Source organism: Labrus mixtus, chromosome 18, assembly GCF_963584025.1.
Source record: "Labrus mixtus chromosome 18, fLabMix1.1, whole genome shotgun sequence".
In the NCBI taxonomy this organism is placed as follows: Eukaryota; Metazoa; Chordata; class Actinopteri; order Labriformes; family Labridae; genus Labrus; species Labrus mixtus.
The window spans coordinates 22259203-22271232 of NC_083629.1; the positions used below are offsets into that span (position 1 = coordinate 22259203).

Here is a 12030-nt window from a genome sequence, read left to right on the forward strand (position 1 = left end):
GGCACAAGTGTCGGAATAGCCATGTCTGTTTGCTGTGGTAAAACGGTTTAAGTGGTCAATTCTAATTGCCCACTTATCACCTCTAGATCATTAATCGGAGGTGATTTGTACATCACACAGTTTCAGTGTTTGCTCTCCTCTGCTCTCCTGGTTACAGGGTTTCAAAAGGTGTCAGTGAAGTACCCGTCTCAGACGTATTAGCCGGAGCTAAAGGCTGCATGAACGAGTACGAGTGTGAGGACGTGAGGATGGTTAATGATGGAACAGTGGACGAGGAAGAGGATGGCTGGGAGTCAAAGGTCACTCTACTTCCAGGTCAATCTCTCTTGTGCGAGAGTGAATGAACACCAAGAATTGCTACACAAATGGACTAACACACACACACACATACGGCAAAGTAAGAAAACAGCATAACAGCACTGAGGGAGGGGCACAGTGATGCAGTCTCAAGTAGAGGTCATCAAGTCAAGGAAGCCAATTAAAAAGATGATTAACATTCATGTGGGAGATGCAGTGTGTATGTGCCGGGTGGGACGGGCTCAACATCCTCACACTCACACACACATATATATATATATATATATAATGAGAGCAGTGAACAGTGGAGTCCAGCCTGTTGTAACCGTGGTGTCCTGGGAGGTGGAGATCAGGAGGTTAATATGATCCAATCCAGCTCCTTCATTAGCCTGATGAAGGTAATAACAGCCTACTGGGACAAAGAGGCTGGCAGGTTGTCTAAAAGTATCTACCAACTGCCTGCTTCTAACTCCTCTAAGCCTACTTGAGCGGGCTGGCAGAGTGAGATAATAGCCACTTTAGTCATTTGTCACATTAACGTGCACATGAATGTACAATATGTGGGACAGGAAGCGATGTGAAAGTCTTGAATCCCTTTGTGCGCGGTGTCCCGTCACCACCTCTACCCTGCAGCTGTGCCGTGCAACTAGCTCAGAAGCAATAAAGCAGACATCCAGTGAGAGGATGTAAACATCAACTTCTTGAGATGCATTACCTCCAATGTAATAAGATTGCAAAGAAAAAAACATCACTGAGGCAGCAGGCTATTACACAGAAACTCTGTGCTCTTACTCTTTAGTTGTTGAAAGGTAGATAAGGTTAAGAAATAAATATGTACGCAAGAAGGCTATTCATCAATATTATGAAAGTAATCTGCATCAATAATGGTGAAAAGTCGCCATCCGAAGCTGATCAATGAGGCTAAATGAGAAATATGAGCTTCTGATCTCGGGGTGGGGGCTGGATATCATGCATGACATCTGATGTTGGGGGGGTGGGGGGGAGAGATGGGGGAAGATTAAGAGTAAATAAGGGGAGAATGGTAGTGATAGGTAGAACTAACAGAGAATAAACATCATTAATTGGAGAGGCACACATGGATGGTTGCAGCCAGATGGTGTTTTGTACTCATTTGTCAGACGTTAGTGACGGAGAGAGAGAGAGGGGGGGAGAGAGAGTGAGCTAGAAAGATAGAAGGAAATACAAAAAAGAGGTGTTTAATGATTGCATAGTCAGTACACTGCTTCCTCGAAAAAAGACTTGCACTGTTTAAACGTAGCTCTGCTTGTTCTGCATCATCTTCTCAGTGTGCTTTTCCTGTCTGAGTGGCTCTGATGGTGCTGCCATTGTAGCTTCTCTGCCAAAGCCGGATGCATACTGGCGAGTACAGACACAACACCCCGCCGATCGCTTGACTTGGCATCCATTAAGGGTCCATCTGTCTGGATTTTACAAAAACACAATTTACTGTATGTTCTTCCTCAAAGGAGGCCTGTAGCAGAAGGAGAGCGAGGACAGAAAAAACGAGAGAGATGAGGAGAAACAGAAGGCTCGAGAGAGCAAAAAGACGGGAAAGGGAACAAAAAGGTTGCCGTGCAGGTTTGCCACAAAAGATAAACTTAGTCTTCGCCCGGGAGAACTACAACGAGACTGCTGTGCCAAACACAGAAAACTGATGGAGAGTTCTCACTTCCAATCCGCTGCCAAGGTAGTTTATCAAAATGAGAAAGTGGAGCAATTAAACCACCTCCTACTTTCCATAACGAGAACTAAAACTACACAAGTGAAAGAGACACCAAAAATAGACCGTTATGAAATGGGCATGAAAGGATGAAGGGGGGGAGGGTGTGGATATGGAGCCCAGGAGGGAGCAGTAAGTTGGAGCAAAGGAGGAAGGACTGGGTTCTCGCAGTGTGCAAATGGAGAGAAGTGCTGGAGGCCGGCGGTCTGCTCAGGCTGCTACCATCCTCACTTTGTTCTCGACATAACGGTTTCATTCAAGGAGACACGCACTCGGTACTCAAGGGCCAAAGTGCAACTGTGCCAGCTAGCTCTTTCTTTCTCTGTGTGCTCCATACTGGTTGCTTTTTAAGTGTGTGTTTTAAGAGATTCAAGGCTAGCCTGCTACCTCCCTTAATGTACTGTAGGTACCTTGAGGCCAGTGCCTGCAGTCAGCACAATGAATGAAATGTAGAGCGGCTAAGATAGCATTGTTGAAAGTCCTCGTAACAGGCAATTTCAGAGAGCATAGAAAGCGTGGTGTTACTTCAAATCCTGCAATAACATGCAGAGGATTGTCCCAGCACAACCATCTTGTCTTCTATGTAATAAAACAAAAATGATTTGTCGGTCCCGGCAGATCAAATTATATTCACTTGAGACCAGAATCAACAGAATTTACAGGCGCATACACATCCTGCACCTAGCAGACTTACAACTACAAAGCTTATTTCCATCAGCTGAAGAACATGAGGTTCAGCACTGGGGCGGGGGGGGCTGCTTGAGCTGCTATCAGTGGAATGTGTAGTTAATCTGACAGAATCACATGCTTCATTATGTAGATTAGCATTCGTTATAACTAAAAATAATGCAAAGGTCAGAGCAGCCAACACTTTTACTCGTGTCACTGCAGCCAACAATGTTTAGTCGAGACTCAGCACATGTTTAAGCTGGGTTGGCAACTTTCGAGCCACCAGCAAAAAAAAATAAAGCTAACTCTCTTAAAAGTATCCAGCCGGATAAAATGTCAAAGCTGCTCCCCCCCAAACACATGAACTGCTTCATTTTTGGAGCAGTGAAGTCCATGATAGAGTGTTGGGGTCTTACACAGGTCTGAGGGAGCCACAAAAAAAATCTCCACTTACTTAACTCAGACAAATAACTGCTGCATGGCTTGTAGGTAAACAAGAAAGAAAGTTCTGCTTGAATCAATGATTCACAGCATGCATATTTCTCTTTTTCCACATTAAAGGTGTGGACAACAGCGTAATGTGGTTTACATTTTTCAAACTTCACAAATAGAGCTAAGCAGGTAAAGTCTGCACCAAGCGATTCTGGGTGGATTCAGCCAATTTGCCATGCAAGACACAGTTACTCAACAATAACATCCAAATATAATTTCGATGAATTGACACAAAGGAAAGGACATTAGAGAGAAATCTGTCTCTTTTCACTATTATCCAGTAACTGGTATAAACCAGAAAATTAAACCTGCCTGCAGAGTCTAGTATTTTTAATTTGCATCTCTTTTAGGGACAGTGCGGTGAAGTGGAGTGGACCAGTCTGGGTTTATTTATACAGCTCTGTGAGTATCTGTGTGGAGGTTAGCTCAAGTGCAGAGGGGCTCCGCTGCTGGCTTCATTTGAGGGCCTTAACCCAGGTCTCAAGGGATGAGCGGAGCATTTTAGTCAGTGTGTGTGTATGTGTGTATGCACATGGATGCATGTGGAAGCATTTTTCTTGGCATCCCTATCCATGCGTGTGTGTGTGCTAGTGTAAGTGTGTACCAGGCCAGGATCAGTGGAGTAAATCCACACTTGAAAGAGTAGCTCAATCAAGCTCTCCCACCCATCTCTCCCTCTGTCTCTCTCATCTCGCCGACGTTTCCCCTGCTCCCAGTTCATGGAGAGTTGAGGAGTTCATAGAAATAGGGAGCAAAAGAGCGCAACGGAGGGCAAAGAGGAACAAATGCAAACCTTTAGAGCAACCTTAGAGTACTACATTCCAACTGTCAATCAGTCTTTGGATTTAGACACAGAAAGATGTATCTTCAACTCACAAACAGAGTCTAATCAATCATGCTTTGTTGGTCTCAGTGTTTAGAGAGTCGGGTGTTGGAGTACACATTGTTATTGCTAAAGGCTAAGTATTAGTGTTAGTGGTCTTTTTTATTTTTTATTAAAGATTTATTTTTGGGCTTTTCATGCTTTTGTTGTAGAGATAGGACAGTGGAATTGAGTCAGAAATCAGGGAAAGAGAGAGAGCGGGGAATGACGTGCGAGAAAGGAGCCACAGGTCCAACTCTAACCTGGGCCGCCCGCCCGCCCGCCCGGACGACCGCCACCTCTATGCATGGGGTGCGCACACTAACCACTGCACGACCAGAACCCGTAATTTTTTTTTTTAGAAAATCTTCAAATTATTCAAATCTTTTCATGAAATTAAAATGTTATCTGCAAAACAATATTCTGCAGAAACTTCAATCTTCTCCTCACGTACATAAACACTATGAGGCGGTCTGTTACGTCACTGTGTGTTCACCATAACTGGTTAAGTATAGGTGTTTCTATGACACGCATCCCGGCTCCTAATCCACACTGAGGCAGTTATGAACTCATCAAAAACAAAACGTTCATTATCCAGCCTTCATCTTTGATTTAACAGCAGGTTAGCAGACAAAAACAACCTTTTAGTTTCCACTCTATCCTCCTCCTTTTTGTTTTAGTTTCAGTCCTGAGCCCGGTAGTCCTCAATGACAGGGTAAAGCCTGTTCCTTGAAAGAGAATAAAAAGCATGACCTCGTTTGGTTTCCTGTGCGATTTAATAAAAGAGATTTTATGCTGCCAGTGTGGAAAAGATGCCCTTCATTAGAACATCGCATACCCAGCATATACGCACTAATCCAATTGAGTTTAGCATGATAAAGGGCATTTACTGCCGGCCTGCCCTTCTGCCCACCCACTAATGACACATGTATGCATGCACCAGCACTCAATGACATAAAGAAAATATAGTGCTTTCAGAGCTCACAGGTGGATAATGCACCAAGCCAACATTCAGGAGGAGAGCTTTTTTGCGACTTGTTCTGTCAAAAAAACGACCTCAGCATTCTATTGACATTTAAATTTGTCATCCTCGAGGCCAGTGTCAGGCCATTGAGGTAAAGTGCATTAAGAGTTGGGCCCCTAATGGAAGCAGAATGACAGGGCAGGAGGAATTCATGAAGCTAAATATATCTTTTTAAATTGACAATAAGCTTGGGATGAATGTGATTTAGTATTTGGAAAACAAACTGAGGGGATAAAATACGTTAGAATATTCTATTTCCTGAAAAACAACACTGTGTCGTTTCTCCTCCACAATCAAAGCATTTACATACAGACAAGCACAAAACGTCTATCTAATGGAGGGATCTTTTCATTACGTCTAAATGAACAAAGATGCCTTGCTTGAAGGAAGAAATGCCCTCTGGTGTACTGCAATGGGTCATTAATTAGCTCTATAAAACTCTTACTTGAATTAAGGGAAGAGATAAACTTTTTATGAGCGGGATTTCATTAGTGTCTCAGAAGTGCTTTCTTCTGTTTGTGTAACAAAAGGAGAGTATCCTTAACCTCCTAAATGGTTTAGGTATTGAAAAGCCAGACCATCTTTAAAGCTCTTGTCAGGCTGCAAAATGCGTCGAGATTTCTCAAGATGTGCGGAAGCTATTTTTGCGGCACTCCATTCAGATGAGAGCTCGATGCCGAGAGCTGTCATTGACTTAAAAAGGTTTTTTTTTTGTTGTTGTTGTGTGTCTGCACGTGTGTTAACAGTGACTCATTCTGCATCACTCCTCTAAACACTGGCGCTTCCAGAGAATGCTCCTGTTTGTGTGTGTGTCTGAGTGCATGTTTAAGTGTGTCAACATCCACTGTGTGTACATTCAGGCTGCTGGAGATCTGAAACACTCAGAAAACAAAACAAGTGCCCTGAAGAAGTGACAGGCAGGCCGCATAAAGGAGAGACGTTTTTTTTTTGTCAACAAGAGGACATGAATTGAAAAGCTTCCACATTGTCAGGCTGGGCTGAGGCCCGGCTCAGACTGACGGGGGAGGACAGATCATTTTAGACAGGAGAGCGTGACACGATGGCACCTCTAGTGTCAGATCTGATGACGAGAGAGGCGTGCTTCAGACGAGCTGAACAGAAAAATCATTTTAGACTTAGATGTGATACTTGTAACACTATTGACGCCTGTTTCATCCCCACCTCAACATAACATAGAAGTCCTTAGCAGGAAGTATTGCGTGTTGTTATTCTGCATTAACACATTTGCAAGTCAAGTCCAAACAACACAAATACAGTAGCACATTTTTTCAGCACTGCAACATTGTCCATTGTGTTTTCTACAATTTAGACAGTTCTCTCTTGATGCAGCTTCGGATTAAATGTGACTGAAGATCTGTCCTTTTTGTGAAACTTTGCTTCTTTCCAATACTCTTGACAATCAAAAGATGGTGATAGTATCATTTAAAACATGTGATATCAAAAAGTACCAAAGCAATAAACATTTTGACAACCTAAGTACGTATAGATAAAAGTCTTTCTCCTCTCATTCAGTCTTACTTGATTTATTATTCTTCTTCCTTCAGGTGATTGCTCAGTGTGTGTCTAAAAAGCATCAGAACACCTTGACTGAATATTTGACTATTTGTATTGCAGCTATTGGATCAACATCATCGAGGACTAACATCAGCCGTAGTGCATCAATTTTCCCCAAACTTAAAAAAACAGCGGATATAATTCTGTATTAATGGCATGAAGTGCATTGAGTAAAGCAGATTAACACCATCACTATCAAGCTATACTGAATCTCTTGTTTAGCCTGTATAAGGCTGGTCCCATTTCCCAAACCACCAGGCTCTGTGTGTTGCCACCTGATGGTAAACCATGGCCTTCAGCTGCCGTGTCCACCTGGTCACCACAGTGAACAAACAGCAAAAAAGAAATTGCACATTGTTTGCCAGACTACCTGCAGACATCACCAGCGGCTCAGTGTGTGAGGAAGTTCAGGCGGAGATGAAATGTGGCAGTCGCAGGAGGTGTTGCGCTGCTAGCTATGTTTTTTTTCCACTCTGCTGGGGGGCCCCAGCCAACCTGTTCCCTCGGTCTATATATGTGGAAGTAAACAGGATGCTAACAGTGGGATAGAGGTGACGTACCATATGTAGCCCCATCATCCTGTTGTGTGGACTGAGATTGTTGAGCACTACTAAATCAGAGCTAAATAAAACCGCCTCCTTTGTGTCAACTTCCTTTTGAAGCTCCAATCACTGTGGAACGCATTAAACAGCCGGTCAAGCCACAGGCTGCCCCCACTGTGTGTGTGTGTGTGTGTGTGTGTGTGTGTGTGTGACAGGTGTACATGAGCTCATGTGTTGTATGTACTCACAGCGGGTACGAGGAGCTTCTTGACCTCCTCCACTGCTCTCCTCATCTTGATCTCCGCTCTGGCCTGCGAGTCCTCCACTGTGATCAGGACATGAAGGTCCTCGTTTAGGTGTTCCCAGTTTGGCTTCCCTCTGTTCTGCTCCTCCTGGACAGAAGAAGAAAAAAAAAAAAAAAAGAGAGGACGGTGAGTGAATGTGACAGAGTGGGTGTGTTTTGAGCACCGGTGCAGCAACACGGCGTATCAGAGGAAGCCGAGGCGAGAGAGACGGGCATACACAGAGGACGACGGAGGCCTCTGTGAAGAGAAGCGAGATGACAGGAGCGGCCCCTTTAGTCAGCTATTTAGCTTTAACTTTGAAAGGACACCCTTCTTTAATAGATCCCTCGCTTTCACAGAGACAAAGACGACAGCTAGCCCTGCAGCAATTAATATCACTGAAAGATGGATGGGTGGAGGGATCAGAGAGAGATGGATGAGGATTTTTAGCTGGTAGGAATGGAATCATGATACATGGATTAAGTTCCACGGGATGTGCTTAAGGGCTGTGTGTGTAAAGGTGTACAAGCGTGTGCCTCTGTATCCGACCGTCGTTTGCTTGGACAATGCGGTCGGGGTAACAATAGTTCTCTAAAGGAACCCGTTTTCCCGTCCTGTAAAAGGCAGCGCCAAAGCACTCAGCAGGTGCTAAATTGAAGCACTAGCAGTACCTGAAAAGCAAAAATGGGTTGTATTCAAAACCATAATCACCGCTTGATATCATTTCAACACAATCACAGAGGAAGCAGTTTCAAGTTTTGAATTGTGGAGGGCTGAGGTTTGGATATTTTGTAGTTGTTGTACATTTCTCAGGAGCTTTTTTAAAAAGCCCAATAACACTCGACTCTTTGTGAAAAGGTAATGTGGGAAATGTAAGGACAACGATAAGGTAGCCTCATATTTGCACATCTTTTGAAACGTGCTATTCAATTTAGCATACTTTCTTCGCTCCTCTGGTTGCCCCTGCTGACAGTAAAAACACAACAAGCAGACACTGAGAGCGCTCTAAAAGGCTTTCGAGGTTGTATCACATGTCACTGTATAACCACGAGAGCCAGCGGTTTGAAGGCTGACTACTTCTCCCCGAGGTGAGGAGCTCAAGGTTGTCGGAAACAGAAAAACCTCAGATTCTCTGATGTGTGTCACCACAAAAAAAAAAAAAAGGATTATGAAGTTACGGCGGTTCCATCTGATTTGATGATGACGAAACAGAAATGTCAAAAGTAATACAGTAATAGACTGATTTTGTGTTTTGTTGATCAAAAGGACATCAGTGTGTTAGATAGTCCGCTTCATCTCAGATCTCTGACCTCCTGCTGCTGGTGCGGGTTTGAACAGCTTGTTCATGATCAACGTGTCATTTAACCCCGCCCACACTCACCACCTCAACTTCAGATCAGTGCTCATTTGGAAGTAGTGATCTACTGTGATTGTGCCTTGATTACAAACAAGGCGTTGCAGTGCTCTGCAGGGGTTCCACCTGACACAGTTTCAAAAGAATCGACAAGCTCGCGCACACACACACACACACACACACACACAAAGAGCTTGAGCTGAGTGCCACCCACCTCCTTTCTACTCCACAGAGACCTGTTGCCATGGCACTGCTCTTTATAACACACACACACACTCACTCAGGAAAAAAGTTCAATATTCCACTCTCGTTTTCCCCTTTTCCACACAGGGGGGAGGGCCTAGTTTCAGCAGTCAGGCCATTATTCCACCATGGCTGTTTGCTCATGGCCTATTAGGGGACATGGGGACTGGAAGGTGACTCAGCATTTTTTTTAAAAGGGGACACAGGCCCAGCTGCTGCATGCAGGGGAGCTGCATGAAAGCACATGGTGGACATAAAAGCTGTGATATTGACAGATTGATCTCACATGTTTGGTGTGCGCATGCCGACACTTAGGCATATTCTGGTTTGGTTTGGATTGTGTTCAAAGAGGGAAAAAGCGCACATGCCTCCTCACCAGCATGACTGCCTGTGAACAAGGTCACTGTGCCCCCTCTGAGAGAAAGTGACAGCATGACAAACACGAGGACCGGTGGAGGGGGGAGGCATAGTGTGGAGGGTGAGAAAGGAGAGGGGGCGCTCAAGGGGAAGGGGAATACTGGGAAGGCCTCCGACAGGAATGACCGAGCTTGCCGACATCAAATGCCGTGGCAATAAGCACATAGCAGAGGGGTAATCGCTTTTGGAAAAACTATGTGGCTTGAATAAATAGCACAGCCCCTGCATGTAGAAACAACATCTAAGAATAGGATGAGAGGGGAAAGACTGCGCATCGCTTATGTTGCCTGACGTCCGTCGCCTGTCTGTGCAGCACCTGTTTTCCTGCCGGCTTTCACACCCCTCAGCTTGAGCTCAGGAAACTTCCAAGGCTTCATTCTCCACATGGGTGACACCACATGCGAAAAGGTTACAAAATAGAAGACTGTCTTTCTCTTCTGAGAAGTCGTCTTAAAAATAAAAAAGACAGTTGTCGGTCAGACGGGCTGTTTACATGTAACTTTAATGATCCTGTCAATGTCATCATTTTCCCTGAACCTAAAGCTGAAAGCCATTTATTGCACGCTCAAGGACACTTGATAGGGCGCACATTTACAGACGCTTAGCTTTCATCCTTGCACCCTTCCTTGACTGACCTTCAGTCAGAGTTTACGTACCACACCCTCCCTCAACTGGATTTCGGACTATGTGGTGCCACAATTTTGTCCTAGCAACGTTGTACTTCACACTCATGAGCAAAAGTCTTGACCCTGTTTTAACTCTGCCTCTCCTGCTATGAACAGTCCCCTCTGCTTTGATTCCAAAGGACGTACCCTGCTGGGGTCAAGGCTTAATGCCAGCAGGCTAAACAGGTGCAGGAGGGAGCTGCAGGGAGCTGCAGGGAGCACAGAAGGACAACGGAGGGATGTATGTAAGGACATGATATGCTCTGTTCTGTCCATGAATTTGCTGAAAATGCAATTGAAGCTGCTACATGTCATGTAGGGACTATGTGTAAAGTAAAAAAAAAAAAAAGACACACAGGCGATGTATCCGTTACCGAGGGTTTTCTCCATGTCCACTTCTTTAAGGACACTTAATGCAGCGCAAACTAAAACAGCTGTGATCTCAAGTCCTGCCCACACAACACACAGGCCAGTTCTGTAGCTTCATCCTTTTCAACCAGCTAATATGACCACCAATACAATACAGGAAAACATAAAAGCACATCCTAGATTATTGTACATATCTACTATGTCTATATCTACCATGCACAGAGTTCCTATAATAGATATACAAGACTTCAACTTCAAAGCAAATTACATAAGCAGCTAACACCGGTAAGAAGATGCTCATTAGTCTAAGATATAAAGTCTATATAAAAAATAAATCCTATATTACGTTGTCTGGTCATGACTGCAGAAGCTAAGGCTAGCTTAATCAGGATCAGGATATTCATATTCAGAGAATTTAAAAGGGATTAGGAGTTTTAAAAAAAGGATATAACTAATTATCAGCATTGTATTTGGTCTGTTTAGCCAAGAGTGAGGTCCCACATTTATTTCTTCATCTTATTATTTTGTACTTGATCTGCTACTCCCCTTACCCCTCTCTTTCTCTCTCCCCCCTCCCCTCCCCTCGCTCAACCCTTCTCCCACTGCAGAGCTCCAGTGAGCCGACTCCCCGCCAGGCAGTGCGGCCCAGGAGGGAGCAACCAGCTGAATTATTGAGAGCATAAAAATGCTGCCGCTAATGGATCCTGAATAAACACACTGGCTAAGCTGCTCTCGCGGCTTCCTCTGCTGCCACAGGGCATCAAGCTGAAAATACTGAGGTTGAGGATGCAGCGACTGGAGGCCACAGCTGAGGCTTTGTCTGAGGGCTGAACCAAAGCTACGGCACAAACGGGCACAAATATGGGATTCTTGAGTGCAGAGAGCTAAACTGATGATGAGTATAGAGCCCGACCGATTAATCAGCCAGTCGATAATATAAAATATTAACAAATCCAGTGACTATAAGTATCTGCTAATTTCATCGCAGATATGCGCCGATATTACGAGATTTATTCACCAGTCAAATATAATTTAAATTGAGTGTCATTGTATTACACTAGCAGTTCTCTTTCACCAGCAGAGGGCGCTAAACGTATCACAACAAGATTTTTTAACTCCAGAGTGATGAAAATGACTTTCCAGTTGAGTGACCATATCGTCTTCTTCATATATCTTTTCCACAAGTGTTTGAAAACTGCATTTGAGGGATCAACACGATAAATGTATATCTATCTCTACAGATCGAACATAGATCTAAGATAAGACAGATATCGGCAGAAATATCGTTATCGGACGACCCAATATCGGCATCAAAAATCTGATATCGGTCAGGCCCAAGTGTTGTGATGATTGGTGGTGGAGGCAACAAAAGATGTGACCAAGCAGATCTTTTTTTTTTTTTTTTTAAACTCACATTATTGTAGATATCTAAAGCAGGCAGTATCTCTAATGTAAAGTTAGTTAGCGAGCAGTTTGTGATGTTGAAGGACTATTAC

At 44.1% G+C, this 12030-nt stretch overlaps 1 protein-coding gene across 7 annotated transcripts in view; it reads right to left on the reverse strand.

The window, feature by feature from the left end:
- qkia (QKI, KH domain containing, RNA binding a) overlaps positions 1 to 12030 on the reverse strand; it is a 73677-nt gene that overhangs the window by 23259 nt on the left and 38388 nt on the right. For all 7 annotated transcript variants that reach the window (XM_061063173.1, XM_061063175.1, XM_061063174.1 and 4 more), the window contains exon 4: positions 7451 to 7594. In XM_061063173.1, the coding sequence (XP_060919156.1) occupies positions 7451 to 7594 (144 nt within the window). The remainder of the gene's footprint in view (positions 1 to 7450; positions 7595 to 12030) is intronic.